At 54.0% G+C, this 18,984-nt stretch overlaps 1 protein-coding gene across 1 annotated transcript; it reads left to right on the forward strand.

Moving 5' to 3' along the window:
- Window positions 1-3,282: 3,282 nt before the first annotated feature.
- On the forward strand, window positions 3,283-6,483 carry LOC132214752 (protein Daple-like). The gene is made up of 5 exons (XM_059662197.1): window positions 3,283-3,331; window positions 3,782-3,919; window positions 4,556-4,690; window positions 5,308-5,442; window positions 6,101-6,483. The coding sequence occupies exons 1-5, from the start codon at window positions 3,293-3,295 to the stop codon at window positions 6,455-6,457; spliced, it is 804 nt and encodes a 267-aa protein (XP_059518180.1). The 5' UTR covers window positions 3,283-3,292; the 3' UTR covers window positions 6,458-6,483.
- Window positions 6,484-18,984: the final 12,501 nt, after the last annotated feature.

Genomic DNA, 18,984 nt, shown 5'->3' on the forward strand with positions numbered 1-18,984 from the left:
CAGAAGGTGGGTAGCAGCCCCTGCTGCCTGGGAGCCAGGCTGCTGCGGTTTCTCCCTCATCCAGGGAGCTGAGCCCTTGGCTCTGAATCTCATGTGTCAGCCCATCCTCACCCCAAGTGAATAGGGTTTTATTCAAGGGCCATTTGGAACTGTTTCATTGCAATTCTCCCCAAGAAGAACATGCAGGGTCTGGCAGCCTTGAAGTCAGGACATGAACTACAAAGTAAGTGTTGCCAGATTTCTCAGCCCCCATGCAGACAGTCCCAGGAGCTTCCAGATGACAGCACGCTGACGCCCAGAGGATGCCTTAGATCTGTCCGTGGGGGATTGAAAGCTCTGGATGGCAGGAGCCTTCCCCAGTGGTCACTAACCTGCATTAGAACAGGCCTGGGCTGATTTCCTCTGTCCATGTCATCATCGGGCAGATGGGTGCAGTCTGTTCTCTGTCTCCCTGGGCAGGGCCTGCTAAGTGTCTGCTTCTCAGGGGAGCCAGGCCTCTTCTCCTCTCTCTTGTGTTTGCCCCCTCACAGCCCCCAGAGGAGGTGTGGGGTTGGCCAGGGGCAGGCAGTGCACCCGGCAAACAAGTAGCCAGTCTCTGTGCTCAACAACATCACGTGCACCTGAGGGTGCAGGCGAAGGTGCGCTTAGATCTCTGCAGCGCACAGGAGGGCCTTGGGCTGGTTTGGGGGGTGGGGGAGGTGCTGCTTTTCCAATTCTGATCCACATTCCTAAGCATCATGGAGAGGCTGTTGAGAGCAGCTGGATAGTCCTTCTCTTCAAGGGTCCCCATCAGTTCCAAACTTAAAATCAGTTCATTGAACTCTGAATCTGTGTGAGGAGTCGGTTCTCTCTGTGGTTTGGAGTCTCAGCACTCCTGGGACCAAGGGCGGGCACAACAGGGATCTCTGCTCTGGGAGCTCAGGTTCATGGGGAGGACACTGCCCCCTGGTGGAACGCAGGAGTGGTGCTGGCTGGCAGGGACCTCTCAGACCTAATGTTTCTGTTAGAGACCAGGGCGGCTGGTGGGTTGGGAAGCCTCCCTGACTCAGGCCCTCTGTGTAGTGTGTGAGCCCTTTCAGGTCAGTGCCCATGACAACTTCTTGGTGTTCCCACTCCTGCTGCTTAGCTGCAGCTCATGAACAAAGCGTGAATGGACTTTTGCGTGGATAGTGTGGTGGCTTCTTGAGTCAGAAAGGCCTGGCTTCAAGTCTTGGCTCCTCCACCTGTTGGCCAGGTGACCTCTTTTAAACCTCTGTTTTCTTATCTGCAAAATGGGGGTAATAAAGCTGCCTCGCAGGATTGCTATGCGTGTCTCCTGAGAAGAGACGGTGAAGCCTCACGCTGTGCCTGGCCCCCAGGGCACAAACAAAGGATGGCTGTCCCCATCGCCCTTGTTGGATGAAAAGATCCCCATTGCTCTGGCTCTGGGGGTGCTCGTGAGCGCAGCGCCCAGTAGAGAACCATCGCTTGTTTTCCCAATAAACTGTTGTGTCCTCTCAAGAGACTTTGAGGCGCTGGCCTTTAGGGAAGAGGAAATGAGGCTGGTCGTCAGCTCCACTGCTGCACTTGGAGATCCTTCACCATCATTTCCCAGGAGCACAGAGCCGGGTGTGAGGCACTGAGAGAGACAGGAGGTGGGTGGGGTGAGTTGCAGGACAGTGGGGACGCATCTAATGCCACAGAACCATACGCTGAAAAATAGTTAAAATGGTGAACCCAGTGTTGTAGATATTTCACCCCAATCTTCTTACCATATATTTTTTTTTATTGATTTCAGAGAGAAAGGGAGAGGGAGAGAGAGATAGAAATATCGAAGATGAAAGAGAAGGGTTGATCGGCTGCTTCCTGCGCACCCAATACTATGCATGGAGCCTGTAACCTGGGCATATCTCCTGACCTGGAATTGAACCATGACCTCCTGGTTCATAGGTTGGCACTCTACCACTGAGCCACGCTGACTGGGCTCACCCCAATTTTTAAAACTGTTATTTTTAAAGCGAAATCTGAATGAGCACAGGTTGTGACTTAGTGGAGTTTTGGCTGTTAGTGTCATTGGTAGCCTTGGCAGGATGAAGCCCTTGGCGAGTTTCCATGTGTTGACAGCAGGCGTGTTTGTCTGTGGTGTGCGCTGAGCTGGAGGTGGACCACGAAGGTTCATTTGCTCCACTGCTGAGCTGCCTGCTGCTTCGCGTCTTCAGTCTGTTCTGGCTTCTTGGGTCTGTGCTGCTGTCCTTGGTGGGCGATGGGAACGTCCAGCTTCAGGTGCTGCGGTGACAACCGGCGTCCCCTCTAGGTCCTTCCAGCCCCGAGGGGGTGAACAGGAAGCGGGTGGGGTGCAGCCCTAGGAGCAGTGCAGTGTGATAAGGCTCCGGGTGAGGATGTGGCCCTGGAGGGCCTGGTGAGGGAGCACCCTGACCGCTCATACGTTCATTTACCTAAAGTCACGCACCTGCTTGTGGCAGGAAGGGGCCGAGAACTCAGGTTCTTCTTGGGTCCGTGCTCCCTTTTCTGTTCTGCCTTCAAGCTGTTTAAAAGCAAAGGAGGAAATCTGCCTTGGTCTGTCTTTACCTTATGTTGATCTCGCTTAGACTTTCTCAAGCAATTTAAATATACTGTCTCATTCTTTTTTCAATGCAATTGTGAAAACACAAAATGAAATCTCTGTCCAAAGGCCCTTTCCAGGGATGGTAAGTACTGGACATACTTGCCGCAGAGCCTCTACCACCTGCGGACACACTGGTCAATTTTCACCCCCCACACACACACACCCTCAGCTGAGCCACCCAGACCCCCACCACTCTGAGGACTGGCACAGAAAACGCCATCTCTTTGCCATCTCTGTTAGTCTCTGAAATCCCTGACTTGGTGGCCAGGTTAGAACTTGGTAAAAAGTGGTTCCATCAGTTCTACTATCTTGAGGTTTTTCCATTGGCCTCTCCACCGTCACCTTCTTTCTTCTTAGCTCTGGGTTGCTTCCCTACCAGGCACCAGCTGAGGCAGCAGAGGGGCCGTCACCCCCTGAGGAGCCCTCAGGTACCGACAGCAATAGCACCCTGTGGACAACGGAGGGCACCCAGCCGACCACCCAAGGCCCCTGGTCCTAGGGCTCGGGGTGACGGTTGTCTCGGGGCCGGGGGCAGAGAGTGGAAGCCCAGGCCCTAGAGTCTGGGTTCTGACTCGACGTTGCTCTTCAGCCTCCAGCCGGATTCTAGAGGTGAGAAGAGAGAACAAGGGCGCGGCACAGGCGCTGCAGGGGGCCCCCATCGCCCTGCAGAAAAGCAGCACTAAGTACATGGAGCTGAAAGAGGAGAACCAGCAGCTCCGGAAGGAGGTAATGGTGGGTGGTGTCCTGAACATCCAGGCCAGCAGGTGGCCAGGTGGAGCACCCAGGTGTCGGTGAGGATGCGCAGCTGGGAGAAATGCGGGGTGCAGGGCAGCCACAGTGATGGGAGCGGGACACGAGGCCTCATGCAGCAGAGTCCCGAGGCAGCATGACCTGTCCCTGCGGCAGAGTGAGCGGGCACTGTGGGCGTCTCTGTGCCCCATGGCCTTCACCTTCCTCTGTGAGATGGGAGTGACGCTGTGCCCTGTAGGTGTTGTGAGGATCGTATGAGTTAGTGCAGGTCAAGGGTCCAAGCACACAGTGAGTGCTTCCTGAAAGGAGAGCAGCGCCCTGTTAGAAAGCGCAGGGCGGGCTGGGAGGGAAGCAGTCATGGAAGCCACGCACGTGTGTGTCGGACCACGGCTGGGCCGCTTCAGGGCCGGGGCTTTGGCTCTGCAGATGGAAGAGTTGCGGTTGCAGCTATTGCAGGAAAAGGACAACAACCGGGAGTGGGAGACCTTCACTGAGGAGCTCGTGAAAGAACTAGAGCAGCTGTGCCGTGAAGTGGACACCCTGAAGGCAGACAGAGCCCTGCAGGTAGGCCCCCCAGAGCGCATGCCTCCCCTGGCAGCCCTGCCTGCAAGGGGGAGCATCCAGGGTCACAGCCGTGTCCTGGTCATTGATCAGTGATTCCTGGGTGACCAGTTTCCTCACCCAGCTGCAGCTCAGACCAGCAATCCTCAGCTGCAGCAGAGGGATGGGGACAGGTATTGCCTCCCAGGGACACTGGCCATCTTGTTTTTGATTGACAGGACTTGGGGGAGGAGAGGGAAGGTGCCCCTGGCTGTGGTGTGGTGAGGCCAGGGATGTTGCTAAGTGTCCTGCAGCCCCTGGGACAGCCCCGCAGGACAAAGAACGATCCTGCTCCAAATGTCCAGCGTCACCCTGAGAACCCTGGGTGGATTCGCCTGGCACTACAACCAGTGCCAGGGAAGGCAGCCCAACGCTAGGGCAGCGGCTCAGTGATGCCATCCAGGGGCCAGGCTTCCCTCTTCCCGCTCTGCCAGCGTTGTCAGTGGCTGTTGTATCTACCCAGGAAGTGGGCAGTAAGGTTTTTCCTTGAGAAAAGGCCTGTCAAAGTGTCCCATGGGGTGACACGTTTGGGGGTTGCTTTAAAGTAAAGTTCACTCCGTGAAACGGACTTTCACACGGGCTGAGTCTTTGGCTCTGCAGATGTTGGAGTTGGAGAGGCAACTGCAAATAGAAAAGGACAACAGCCAGAAGTTAGAGAACATCAGTAAGGAGCTATTGAAAGACCTAAATCGGGTGCTCGACACAGTAGACACCCTACAGGCGAAGGCCCCACAGGTAGGCCCCCAGAGTGCATGCCTCCCCTAGCACCCCTGCCTGCAAGGGGGAGCGACCAGGGTCACAGCCGTGTCCTGGTCATTGATCAGTGATTCCTGCGTGACCAGTTTCCTCACCCAGCTGGAGCTCAGACCACCAATTCTCAGCTCTGCAGGGGGATGGGGACAGGTATTACCTCCCAGGGACACTGGCCATCTTGTTTTTGATTGACAGGACTTGGGGGAAGAGAGGGAAGGTGCCCCTGGCTGTGGTGCGGTGAGGCCAGGGATGCTGCTCAGTGTCCTGCGGCCCCTGGGACAGCCCCGCAGGACAAAGAACGATCCTGCTCCAAATGTCCAGGGTCACCCTGAGAACCCTGGGTGGACAAGTGCCAGGGAAGGCAGCCCAGCGCTGGGGCAGCAGCTCAGTGATGCCACCCAGGGGCCAGGTTTCCCTCTTCCCGCTCTGCCACCTTTGGCAGTGGCTGTTGTGCCTCCCCAGGAAGTGGGCAGTAAGGTTTTTCCTTGAGAGAAGGCCTGTCAAAGTGTCCCATGGGCTGACACATTTGGGCTTTGCTTTAAAGTAAAGTTCACTCCGTGAAACGGACTTTCACACGGGCTGGGTCTTTCGCTCTGCAGATGTTGCTGTTGGAGTGGCAACTGCAAATAGAAAAGGACAACAGCCAGAACTTAGAGAACATCAATAAGGAGCTATTGAAAGACCTAAAACAGGTGCTCGACGCAGTAGACACCCTACAGGCAAAGGCCCCACAGGTAGGCCCCAGAGCGCATGCCTCCCCTAGCACCCCTGCCTGCAAGGGGGAGCGTCCAGGGTCACAGCCGTGTCCTGGTCATTGATCAGTGATTTCTGGGTGACCAGTTTCCTGGCTCAGCTGCAGCTCAGACCAGCATGTCTCACTGTGACAAGGGGATAGGGAGAGGTGTTGCCTCCCAGGGACACTGGCCATCTTGTTTTTGATTGACAGGACTTGAGGGAGGAGAGGGGAGGTGCTCCTGGCTGTGTTGGGTGGATGGTTGATCTGTAAATATCAGGGTAAATTGGTTGGTAATGTTGTTCAGATATTCTACGTCCTTACTAATTTTCTATTACTCTTTTCTTCAATAGGCTTTTCAAAGTAGTCAAAGAGGGCACCCAATGAGCTTATGCAGAGAAAGGGCATAATTTGCCCAAAAAGGTCACATGTGTAGCACCTTGTGATAGTCCGTCTATGCTGTGGGCTTTCCCAGTGCAGTTCCTTAAGTGCTGGTAGAACTGCCCTCAGCACAGCTGGGGTTCTCCTCCCCTGAGGGCCCCTGCTATTTTGGTGCCTTGCTCTTGGCCCCTCACTGCATGTGGGGGTGCGGGGATGCAGAGTCTGTGACTCCCGGGACCGGCACCGGTGAGGCATCATCACCTTTTCCCTCCCGGCAGCTGGACCCCTCCCTTCTGGCCTCCAAGAACCGGCAGGCGGCCAAGGAGAGGGAGTGTGAGGAGCTGTACGAGCTGCTGGAGCAGCTGATTCAAGTCCACGAGGCCCTGCGGCCGGACCACGCAAGCCTGGGGGCGCTCCATGACCAGCTGTCTGGGCAGTACCAGGCCCTCGTGGAGGAGCACAGCCGCCACAAGACCCTGCTGCGCCGTTCCCTGGAAATGGCGAGCAAGGCGTTCGGGCGTAGGTGGGTGCCGGCAACGGTCCGGGTGACTGGCGAGCTCTCCAGGCTCCCATCCCCCTTTGCTCTGGCCCCTCGTGGTTCCCCTGGATCTGCTGCTTCACAGGAAGAGAAGTGAATGGAACGTCCTCCTCAGCGATGTGGGGTGGGTGCAGCTGGAGGCTGAGGGGCAGGAGGGTCCCTGAGGGGAGATGGGTGTGCCCAGCCGATCGCGGCTCAGGGAAACCATGTGTCAGCATTGGGGTCCCTGCACCCCTGGGGATTCCTGCCCCCTCTTCCTCTTCCTCTTTCTCTTCCCTCCAACCAAGAACAAGGAGGGCCGTTCACCACAGCTGCCGATTTACAGGGACGTGCCTTGCCAGCTTCCAGGCCTTTTCTTCCCTGTCAAAGTCTCAGAGTCTGTGCTTCTGTGTGTGTGTGTGTGTGTGTGTGTGTGTGTGTGTGTTTAACTTTTAATTTTGGAAACTTTTGAATGTATGGAAATGTACAGAATTGTGTAGTGAGAGCCCCATGTACTCATCCCTGACGTCAGTACTTGAATAGCCTGCCAATCTCATGTCATCTTTACCTCTGACTCTCCACCTCCATATTCCTTTTTTAAGGTAAAATCGATGTACATTGAAATGGACAAATCTCAACTTTACGCTTCTGCCCGATCAGGGCTTTGTGTGTGTGTAGTCAGCCAAGGTCGCCCAAGCTCCTGCTCCGGCAGATCCCGATGGCTCCAGGTCCGGGGCAGGTGCAGCGGCATCCAGAGCCTGGGGGAGGTGTGATGTGCCCGGGATTCCAGCTCAGGGGAGACGGCAGAGATGTGGCTACAGAGAGGCCCCACACTTGGAGCAGCACAGGAGAGAGCTGCCTATCGTCCGCTCCCTGAGCTTGTGAGACATCCCCGCTCACAGTATTTCCCTCGATTCCTCCTCAACAAGACGCTGAGCAAATGGGGGATCTTCAGTAGTGGAAGCAGCTGAGGTGCGGGGAGTTTCCATCACAGGGTCCCGGGAGGACACTGAGCCAGCAGAGCCTGCTGAGGGCGCCTGCTGCTGCCGTGAGCGTGGGGGCCATGACATTCGTTTAAACGCTCACCCAGTGCTTCCTGTCCACTCTCCGGGGCCTCCCACCCCCTTTATCCTCTCAGATGCCCATCCTTCAGGGGTGCCGAGACGTCTGCTCCTATCAGACTCTGTTCCTTCCAGCCAGAATGAGCATCTCCTGCCTCTTGGCATCCCCCTCTCTGCCTCCTCCTGCACCCATCCCACATTCACGTGATGCTTAGTGAGCATCTAGGGGGCGCATGGTGCTGTGTGTAGATGTGGTGGGAATGCACCCAGCTGACTAATGATGGGAAACTCCTGAGGTGCCCACCCCTCACCGAGCACCTACCAGCTTTATCCTTCAGGCCCTATCTATACTAATGAACGGGTAATATGCTAATTAGTCTGACCAGACATGTCCTTCCTGACAAAGCCAGGACTTGGACAAAGCTGCCAGGGGTCCCAGGTGAGGGTTCAGGGCACCCGCGGCTGGCCTAGGCGAAGCTGCTGGAGGTCCTGGGCACCTATGGCTGGCCAGAGGGAGGGAAACCCGGATCCCGGGTGCAGGGACTGAGGCAGAGGCAGTTAGGGGCGATCAGGCAAGCAGGCAGAGGTGGTTAGGGATGATCGGGCAAGCAGGCAGAGGTGGTTAGGGGTGATCAGGCAGGCAGGCAGGCAGGCAGAGGGGTTAGGAGCCATTGGTCCCAGATTGTGAGAGGAATGCCCGGATTGGAGAGGGTGCAGGCTGGGCTGAGGGACCCATCCTCCCGTGCACAAATTTCGTGCACCAGGCCTTTAGTGATTTATTATAACAGTGACGTGATATTCTTAATGTCTGCTCACACGGGGAAGGTTTGTGCAAGTGGCATCTGACTGGCTCTGAAGGAGGAGTTCATTGTCACTCTGCTGGTAGCTCCTCGCTTGATAGAGCTCCTGTGTCACTCAGTGATTTTGCTGGTTGCAGGGGGAGCTGGAGCCCTTGGTCTGTCTGCAGCAGGGCTGCAGGGTGGGAGGTGGAGGTGCCTGGAGCACGATTCATTTCACTTGACACCTGACTGGGACCCTCACTCCTTCGCTCCCTGGCACACGTTTCCTGGGTGTCAAGCCTCGTCCCGGAGCCTCAGGGGAGTGAGGCTCGCAGTCTCTGCCCTGCAGGAGGGTGGTTACCAACGGTTGGAGTGTGCTTGATCCGTGTGCTTTTCCAAGACACAACAGGGAAGCAGGAGTTGGGAACGCTAATGGTCCATGGCCACTTGGCAAAGCTGTATGGCTTTTCCCAGAATCATTTACCTGGAGGAGAACAATCACCACCCTGAAAGCCAGGCAGGTCCTCCACCCCCACTGGCCACTTCCCACGTCGGGGCAGCCTCCGCCCGTGGCTAATGGCCACAGGAGGCTTGTCTTTCAGCAGCCGCCACAGCAGGTTTCTGAGTCTGAGTCCCCCCGAGTCTTGGCTCCTGCAGATGGTACAAGGACAGCTGATGGGGGTGGTAGAGTGGAGGTGGAGGGCTGCAGACAGAGGCTGCAAACCCTGGAACCCTGGGTGGTCTCTGTCAGCCTGTCTCTGGGTGTGGAGACGTCAGGAAGGGGGTCTGGACAGGGATTTGCCTGCGTGGGGAAGAGCGAAAGGGGATGAGTCACGAGGAGCTGCCGAGTCACCTGACCGGGAGGTTCCAGCAGGCCGGAGGGACAGCCAGGGGCTGGTCAGGGGCTCCCCCTTGTTCTCTGCAGCCTCCAGAGAGGCTGTGCCGGACCCTGTAAGCACTGAGAGGGGAAGAAAATAATAGCCGTGAGTGAGGAGGAGGGTAAGGGCTGGACTGGGGGTGCCTAGAGGAGCAGGGCGTGTGGGTGTGCACGTGCCTGTGTGCCACTGGCCCCTGGCAGCTGCTTGGGCCCCAGCAGACAGGCCTCTGGCCCCATCGGCCTGGCTCAGCCCAGGGAGACTCTGTTCCTGAGCTGGGCGGAGGGCTCCCCTGGCCCCGGGGAGGGAGTCAGCTGTCCCGTGGGTGGAATTCCCTGAATCTGTGCTGGTCTCTGTGAGAAGGGCAGGGAGTTCAGAAAACAGTGTTGGTGTTCCCAGCAGGCTAACGGAGAGAGGCTGCTTACCCAGGGACTGGAAGGGACCCTGGAGAAGGGTCGGGTGGGAGGAGGGACTCGGCTCCGGGCTGGAGGGGACCCGTGTCCATCCCCGCCGCGCTCAGCTCTGCAGAGAGAAGCCGCTCCCGGAGGCTGTGCAGTCTCCTGTGTGTGGGTGCCTAGCGGGTGTTTCCCTCCTCAGGGAGCAGGACCAGCGCCAGCACGAGGAATCCCTGCAGGAGCTGGGGAAGCTCCTGCACACCCAGAGGGAGGCTCTGAAACAGGAGCAGGAGGCGAACGCCCTGGCCGCCCAGGAGGAGGAGAGGCTGCGGCAGGAGCTGGACAGGTAACCGCCTCCGCCCCCTGCAGCGCCTCTGCCAGGTTTCATTCCGAGCAACTCACTCAGCACCCACTGAGCTGAGCTCAAGTGAGTCCCCTGGTGATGGTGTATTTTTACCAGCCCTGTCATGGTCACAGCTGGACGGTCACAGGTAAAGGCACGCCAGCTGGTGGCCGGGAGGGGAGGGCTAGCGACACTGGGATGCTGCATTGTCTAGGCCTGGTGACCTCCCCTGCACCTTGATGATGGTGATGATTGTATCGGGCGAGGGCCCCTTCATCCTCCACCACCAGCCACCCCGTGAGGGAGAGGCGCTCGGTCCCCGGCATTCACGCATTCCCTCTCGGTGAATTCACCTCCTCCCTGAAATGCACGTGAACCCCCAAATCGGTAGCGGTAGCCTTTCATGGGCCTGTCCAGAGTGGGAGATACTGGAGTCGCCGATGGGCACATTGCAGGGGAGGCTGAACAAGACCTTTGGCTCCTGCCTTGTTTCAGCTCTCACACTGCAAACCAGTGTCCCTTCTGTGGCCCATTGAGTGCCATGGAGTTCTATTTTCGTGCTTTTTGGTGGCGATGTCGCTGTTTGAAATGGCCCCTAAGTGGAGTGCTGCAGTGCTGTCCAGTGTCCCCAAGTGCAAGTCTGCGCTGAGCCTCATGGGGAATAAAGGAGCGGCATTTGAGACTCACAGGAACCGGGGGGGACAGTTTCAGTGTCCACTAAATGAGTGTTCTCGGTGGTTTGATAGGACATTATACTGTGAACCATGAGAATTAACTGCATTATTGTTATTCCTCTTTAAAAAAAAAAAAAGATGAGGAAAGAGGCTCAGAGAGATTCAATAACTTGCTCAAGTTCATGCTCCTAGTCAGTGGCCCAGTCAGGATTCAAATCCAGGTCTTGTCTCAACCCAGAGGCACGGCCACATGAAGCCCTCCTTCCCACAGCCTTGTTCTAATATGTATTGGGGGCTACAGACTCAGGTGCCTCCAGGGCCAGGCAGGTCCAGCCGGTGGGGAAGGAGTGTCAGCGTCAGAGCAGACCCTGGTGGGGAACACACACCCTCTGAGGGCTGTCAGCTGGGGGGCAGGCCCGGGCTGCCAGGTCATTCCTTTTTTAATCTTTTTTTTTAATCCTTACCCCAGGACAATGTTTCCATCTACCTCGGTAGCTTCATGACTGACAGTCTGAGCAGCTGCCTCGACCCAGGGGACTCATTTTCCAGCAAGGAAAGCAGGGTCTGAGCTGTCAAGGCCCACGGCTTTCCGACCCTGAGTTCCACATAGTTTGGGGCTTGCTCTCCTGAGACGACGCTCAGCCTGATCCTCGGTGCTTCAGCAGGTCTCCTCCACGTGTTAGGGTTCCCGGACCCACATCACGAGCTTTCATCCCCATGTTCCTGACTCAGCAATCACAAGGCCATGAGCACCGTGATGTCTGATTCCCAGGAAAATGCCGGCCCTTCTGGACCAGGTCCCAGGCTGGGCTGAGTCAATTTACGTGTTTTATTTTAAAAACCAGATTGCTTCTCTTTCTCCTCTATTTACAGAGAGGAGGAGGACTCAGTCCTGGACGCCTACGAACCCAAGGATCCTGCTCCCAGGAAGTGAGTTGATTTAATGGCAGTAACTGTGGCACAGAACAGAACGCTTGCTCTCTCATGAGCGGGGAAAGCCGTAGCATCTAGAGCAGTGACCAGTTTGTTGGGCCCGCATCTTCCCCTCTATGGCAGGTCCAGAGTGGGGTCAGTGTGAATTCACTGCAAATTGTGTTCTACCCCCTGAGCCCCACATACAAAGATCATGGTGCTGGCGAAGAGCTCCATCCTTCTGAACCCCAGATTTACAGCCACTTGCCCGGATGGAGGGACAGTGAGGGTTGGCAGAGTCCTAAGCCTCTACTTCTAATAGGAAAAAGCGCTGGATCGGAGCCAGAGCCGTTATCAGACACTTCAAACACAAAAGCAACGGTTCTAGAGAACCAGCGGAGCTGAGCCCAGACCGCCCTCCCGGGCCCCTGGAGGCCACGCCATCATGCTCATACCGGATGGAAGAGCGAGACACCCCCAGTGTGCCTGTGGGCAAAGGTAGGAGGAGTGCCTTGGCTCCAGGTGGGAAATGAAGGGGAGGACCTCAGGTCTCCCTCGTGGACAGGGCAGCACCAACGAGATGGTGTGCTGGGTGTGCACACGTGTGTAGGCGCCTGAAGGGGGTGTGCTCCCCACTTAGGTATGTGAACAGCCAAATAGAAAACATAAACCCACGTCAGTGCTGTGGGAGTTTCGTCCCAGAACAATTTAGTTCCTTTTGCACGAGAAGCCTCGCCCATCACATACAGGTGGTGGGTCCTGGAATGTCCAGAGCGGATCTCCATACAGTTACCGCAGAGAGAGCCCAAGAGAGTAAGTTTTGGGGTTTCCTTGTATCTGCCAGGCCTGGGATGAGCCATTTCTGGAGGGAGATCCCGGTGCATTTAACACGTAATGGACACGTGCAAGGTCTTCAGGGGGGCCTCGGGGGCTGAGCTCTCTGTCCCTCTGAAAAGCAGGTGCGGTTCTCTTCTCCCACCTCCTGGCCTTGAGTCCTCCCACCAGGGGGCGCTGTACCTGGTCATTTAGGGCTGGGGTGGGAGTGAGCCAGAGGTTCCGAAATGGGTTTCTAGTTGATGTGCTGCATATGTTTCATCGGATCTAAGAGGCTGGCAGTTGTAAGCTGTATAACTATGTGATCATAGAAAAGAAATGAATGGGTGGTGGCAGTGATGATTTTGTCTGAGTTGCCACCTCGCCGACCAAGATGGGAGAGATGCTCGAAGCTGCATCCTGATTTCAGAGATGTAAGGTTTGGGGGTGAAATGTGCATTTTACAATCGATTAAACAAAGGCATCGTCTTAAACGTGGTTTCGCCTTCAAATTCACATTTAAATATCATTGTGTACATTATTTACCTACAAACCTGCCCAACAAGCCCCCTGAGAAAGCAAATTTTATGAAGGACACGGGCTTTCTGAGGACCAGGGCCGTGCCTGAGACTCGTGTGCTCTCAGCGGCTGGCGTTCCAGTAGCTGACAGGGCCCAGGCCCTGTGCCAAGCCGCCTTCTGAGTGTGACGTGTGCACAAGCCTCTCCAGGTGGCAGTCACCACTTCAAGTCCTGGTGTGTCACTGGAGATGCTAAAATGAGGTGTGCACACGCATGCCCACTGTTTGGGGACTAGTGCTTGCATGCCCAGTCTTTACAACAGGTGAATTAGGTCAAAAGCTCACATTCAGGGAAATGATCATGACGCTTTCATACTGGCTCCTTAAATGTTGTGACATTTACCACCTCAACTTGTGTTATTGTCTGAGTTGACTTAATGACTACAATCAGCCTAATGGAGTTGCCAAACCTTTCAGAGAAAAAAATGCTCGACTGATCCAAACTGTCGTTGAGGTCCATGAATGAGCAGGTCATTGTTAAATGTGGGTAACGGCAGCCGTGCAATGGTGCTTCCTGGGCTCAGCACCCTTTAGGCAGTTGACCCGCTCTAGCTATCGCCTTTGGTTCTAACTTCCGGGTGAGGTCGGCACCATTCCTGTCCCCTGTTCAGAGCTGGGAAAGTGCGGTTTGCCAGGATTAAGCACTGGCCCAGAGAGTAAGTGTTGGAGCTGGGATCCGAACCCGGGTCTGAGGGATAAGGGGCCTGAACTCTGACCCCTGTGAGCACTGCCTGCACTTCAAGCTGCTTTGGTCCCTGAAGATGCTGAACCCGCCTGGGGCCCCAGCATTGAGTAGTGGGTCCTTATCCTGTGGTGGGAGCTGTGGTCAGCAGGTGGCGCTGTGGGGAAAAGAAGTAACCGAGGTGCCTCTATGGCAGTGGTTCTCAACCTTCCTAATGCCGCGACCCTTTCATACAGTTCCTCATGTTGTGGTGACCCCCACCCATAAAATTATTTTCGTTGCTACTTCATAACTGTAATTTTCCTACTGTTATGAATCGTCATGTAAATATCTGATATGCACGATATATTTTCATTGTTACAAATGGAACATAATTAAAGCATAGTGATTAATCACAAAAACAATATGTAATGATGTATTTGTTTTCCGATGGTCTTAGGCGACCCCTGTGAAAGGGTCGTTCGACCCCCAAAGGGGTCGCGACCCACAGGTTGAGAACCGCTGCTCTATGGACTTGAATCCTTAATCAGAAATCGGGTGAATCAGTTATGTTCATGTACATGACATGCTCAGAAAGTTAGACCAATTGTCTGCTCTGGTCAGACTATGATTTAAAGGCCATGAGGGTAGGTTTAGAGTCGAGGATATGTAGGAATCTAAACAGGAATATTACTTCAAAATATATTTTTTATTGATTTCAGAGAGGAAGGATAAGGTAGATAGAAACGTCAATAATGAGAATCATTGATTGGCTGCCTCCTGCACGCCCCCTACTGGGGATTGAGCCGCATCCTGGGCATGTGCCCTTGGCCGAAATCAAACCTGAGACCCTTGAGTCCGCAGGCCTATGCTCTGCCCACGGAGCGAAACCAGCTAGGACTAAACAGGAATAATTTCTGATGTTGAGGGTGTTTTGGCATCCAAAAGAGGTAGAGCTCTAGCTATTTTGGCAGAGGTAGGTACTCTCATTATTTTCAAACTTATCCCCTCTCTCTCTCTCTCTCTCTCTCTCTCTCTCTCTCTGTCTCCTCCCCCATTTCCACATTCTCTCTAAAGATCAATGGAAAAAATATCCTCCAGTGAGGATTTAAGAAAAAAAAGTATTAGTGAAGAGTTGAGGTCGACAGTTTTACTACAGAAACATACCGTTACGTGTTCCAAGGTCTTTGAACAGGAGCAGGAGTTAGTGTGTGTCACCAAGGTGTCAGGAAGCCTGTCATGAAAAGGGTTGAGTAAGCCCAGCTGGTGCAGCTCAGTTGGTTGAGCATCGTCCCATGAACCTGGAGGTCACGGTTTGATTCCTGGTCAGGGCACGTGCCTGGGTTTCGGGCTTGATTCCCAGGAGGGGACCTTCAGGAGGCAGCCAATCCATGATAGAAACCTCATTGATCTTTCTATTTCTCTCTCCCTTCCTCTCTCTGAAATCAATAAAAACACTTTTAAAAAGGATGAGTATGAAAAGGCAGGTCCTAAATTAATAAACATCTTTTTTAATAATTTAACACATTGAAACTGAAAAATGGTTTAACACATCAGCTCCTAGAGCAATATAGACTTCTCACGTGCTAAGTAAAGCATTGGCACAAGGGTGCCACTGAATTAACTAAATGGAGTCGGAGCCTAAATGATTCACCGAGTCCTGATTCTGGTTGTGCCGTGGGTATTGTTTCCATCTCTCCTGGGCTGGACAGGATTCTGGTTTCCCGAGTATGGTTAGCGAATGTAGCATCATTTGTTATTATTCAGTTCATTTATTTCGTGTTTTCTGTTGTTTTCTTTTTTCCTTCTTCTCCTGGGTTATCTCCAGATAACAACGTAGCCGCTCGGCCCAAAAAGAAAAAAAGGAAGAAGACAGACAAGTCACCAGCGGCCCGCCCGTCTATGTGGAAGCGCCTTCAGTGCTGGTCATCCTCGGACATCCCACCCCCTTCTAAATAGGCTCTCCCTTTCCCAGACACTCAGATTCCTTTCCCTTTACCAGTTCCTCACCAAATACCCTCCCTCATTTATGAAGAAAAAAAAAAAGGAAAACCACCAATGACCCGTACGGAAAGGCCAGAGGACCCATAGTGGCCCCTCCTCCTGACCCCAAAGCAGCTCCCGAGCCTTCAAACTACCAATGTGCCTCTGAGGACAACGGCCTCCTCTCCCATCCGCCTGCGGTGCCCGGAGGGGCTGTAGAACGAGGAAAGGGGTTCCCGTGCTGCTTCCACTTGTCCCGTTAGTGATGATGCTGTGACAGCCCTAAGGGTCACACCCCCATATGTGGAACTCCTGTCTGACCCTCCAGCCACTGGAATCTTGTGAACAAATGCACTTTGGCCTGGGGATGCTCACACTGCAATGACAGACCGACATCCCCGAGGCCGCCACTCTGTGAGCGTGCCCCTTAGGACACGTGTTAGCTACTTCACCTCCATTTAAGCGTGCGTGTGCGAGTGCGTGTGCGGGTGAGCAGATACATGCACGCACGCACTCTCTCAGGCTGGGCCTCGTGGTCCGGACTCCCGCCTCCCTCTCCCAGAAGCCTGGTGGTCCCAGGAGACGCCCAGACCAGCCAAACGACAAGACCTTGAGGTCCTGGTGGACCCTGGTGTCAGGCTCACTGTTAACCCAGAGCGTTGCCAAGCCAGGCCTGGGCCCCATGTCCTTCAGGCCAGGGCGGTCTTCCAGGCAGGTGGCCTCAGGCTTTGCCTCTCTCCAGCTGGCTCCTGGGCCACCTGCTCACTTTTCTGTAAACACTGGGTCTGCCCGGCCTGGGCGATGGGGCAAGAAAAGCCCTGCCCGCCCCCTCCCAGCAAGTGTCCACAGTGTGCAGAGGGGAGCGTGTGCGAGAGGCAGGTGCAGCCTGATTTGAAAGTGGCTGCAGCGCCCCAGTGTCCCCATCGAGCATGAGACTTTATTACTCCTTGAGTGACTTCCTGGGGTAGAAACCAAATTTAATCTATTACATACATGTGTTCACTCTCGTGAAATAGATGTGCTTTGAGGTGTCCCCCCAAATATATATATACCACAGGGTGTCCCCCCAAATGTAAATACACTTTCACAGCTGATAACTCAGTTTTCACTCCATTTCAGGGTTAACGGATTTGATGTAATGGGTGAAGCCAGACTCAGCTCTGAACAAAGGAGATGTATCCTCTGGACTTGCTTCTGGGGACACACAAAGGATGAGGTGTCTGGTACAGAATGGGCCACAGTGCAGGCACCGAGGCCGCTGTGGAGAGAGGATGCGCACACACAGAGCAGCGGCTCTCGGTGTTTGCGATTCCATTGCTTCCTCAGCAGCAGCGCCAGAGCTGAGGCGAGCGATGGAGGCGCCAACACCAAGAACCGTTCCTGCGGTGGGTGTGGGTGCGTATCTCTCTCCATAGCTGCCCTGGACTCCTCACCGTTGTCTGTTGTCTGCCGTCGACTTTTATCTTTTATGTGTCCCCATAAAAGGCCTAGTGCAGAAATTTTCTTTGTTCAAAGCTCAGTCTGGCTTCACCCATTTCTTCAAATGAGTTAAACATGAAAAGGTGAAAATTCAGTGAATTGTCAGCTGTTAAAAGTGTGTGCACGTTTTTTTGGAACTCTACAATCCGTTCCATTGGGGGTCATTCTCTTCCACCAGAGTCTCACCTGTATGTACATGGTGGGGGGGGGGCGCCCTATATGTTCAAAAGGCAGCCATTCTATTCCTTCGGGAGTTGATTTATTATTTCTTTTCACGGTGTGCACATTTTTTGGACCACCCTAGATGTACATTCCATAGGGAGTCATTCATGTTTGTTGGGAGTCTAACCTCTGTGTACCATTCTTGGGGGACACTCCATGTTTATATTCCATAGGGAGTCATGTTTATCGGGAGTCTGACCTGTGTACCATTCTTGGGGGACATTTCATGTTTATGTTCCATAGGGAGTCATGTTTATCGGGAGTCTGACCTGTGTACCATTCTTGGGGGACATTCCATGTTTATGTTCCATAGGGAGTCATGTTTATCGGGAGTCTGACCGGTGTACCATTCTTGGGGGACAGTCCATGTTTATGTTCCATAGGGAGTCATGTTTATCGGGAGTCTGACCGGTGTACCATTCTTGGGGGACACTCCATGTTTATGTTCCATAGGGAGTCATGTTTATCGGGAGTCTGACCTGTGTACCATTCTTGGGGGACAGTCCATGTTTATGTTCCATAGGGAGTCATGTTTATCGGGAGTCTGACCTGTGTACCATTCTTGGGGGACAGTCCATGTTTATGTTCCATAGGGAGTCATGTTTATCGGGAGTCTGACCTGTGTACCATTCTTGGGGGACAGTCCATGTTTATGTTCCATAGGGAGTCATGTTTATCGGGAGTCTGACCTGTGTACCATTCTTGGGGGACAGTCCATGTTTATGTTCCGTAGGGAGTCATGTTTATCGGGAGTCTGACCTGTGTACCATTCTTGGGGGACAGTCCATGTTTATGTTCCATAGGGAGTCATGTTTATCGGGAGTCTGACCTGTGTACCATTCTTGGGGGACAGTCCATGTTTATGTTCCATAGGGAGTCATGTTTATCGGGAGTCTGACCTGTGTACCATTCTTGGGGGACATTCCATGTTTATGTTCCATAGGGAGTCATGTTTATCGGGAGTCTGACCTGTGTACCATTCTTGGGGGACCCTCCATGTTTATATTCCATAAGGAGTCAGTTGTTTGCATTGGGAGTCTCACCTGCTGCTGTGTGTTTGGCCGGATTCCTGACACATTTTGTTTCCTCTTGCTACTAAAGGTGCTCATCGTGGGAGGTCCTAAACCTGGTGATTGGGGTTTTATAAGGATTTTCTCCGTTAGAGCTAAAGTACTGAGAAATGTTAACATGGTCAATTGTCAAAGTGCTTTGGGTTGTATATTAAATAGCCATTGATTCTGGAATACAAGGACGGGTTTGTAATAAAATGAGATGTTGTAGAATTGAGTTCTAGTTTTTCTCACCACTTCGTCACTGGCAGCGTTTTGGGGTGTAGGGTCTCTGGGCTCCCTGCTCAGCCCCCCAGTCTTTCCAGCCCCTGGAATCCACCAGCTCTCTTTGCCACAAGGTCAGAGCATGGGAAAGCGAGGTTTCCTGTTTACCATGCAAGTGTTTATTTTACACTATTAGTTGAATCCCATTTTGATATGGGATTTGTATCACAACAGGAGCTCAGCTTAAAGTGATCCATTGGATTTTTCCAAGGCCACTCAACCAGGAAGTGTCAGAAGGAGGAGGGAGGGAGGAAGGCATGTAGCCATCCCCTCCCCTGATCTAATGGTGTTCTGTCCAGCTGCCCCCTTCCTTCCTCACCAAACCTCTCCTGTAAGGTGCCTCCTCTCGCCTCCTATCCCATTCTTTCCAGAGGTCCTGCAGCTGTGGGAGCCGCCACTCAGGGAGCTGCCCTCCCCAATGCCTAGAGCCAAACTGAGCAGCGGAACCTGCAGGCCGCCTCCCCTGTGCCTTTGGCTTTTGCAGGGTCTGACACTGGCCAGTCACCCCTCAGAGCTCTCAGCCTCTGTCCCCTGAT

This window comes from Myotis daubentonii, chromosome 1 (assembly GCF_963259705.1).
Source record: "Myotis daubentonii chromosome 1, mMyoDau2.1, whole genome shotgun sequence".
In the NCBI taxonomy this organism is placed as follows: Eukaryota; Metazoa; Chordata; class Mammalia; order Chiroptera; family Vespertilionidae; genus Myotis; species Myotis daubentonii.

What these genes read in the sequence shown, in the direction of transcription:
- LOC132214752 (XM_059662197.1), top strand. Translation starts at nt 3,293, where the DNA reads ATGGAGCTGAAAGAGGAGAACCAGCAGCTCCGGAAGGAG. An exon ending in ACCAGCAGCTCCGGAAGGAG is followed by an intron (nt 3,332 to 3,781) that starts GTAATGGTGGGT and finishes TTGGCTCTGCAG; the next exon opens with ATGGAAGAGTTGCGGTTGCA. An exon ending in AGGCAGACAGAGCCCTGCAG is followed by an intron (nt 3,920 to 4,555) that starts GTAGGCCCCCCA and finishes TTGGCTCTGCAG; the next exon opens with ATGTTGGAGTTGGAGAGGCA.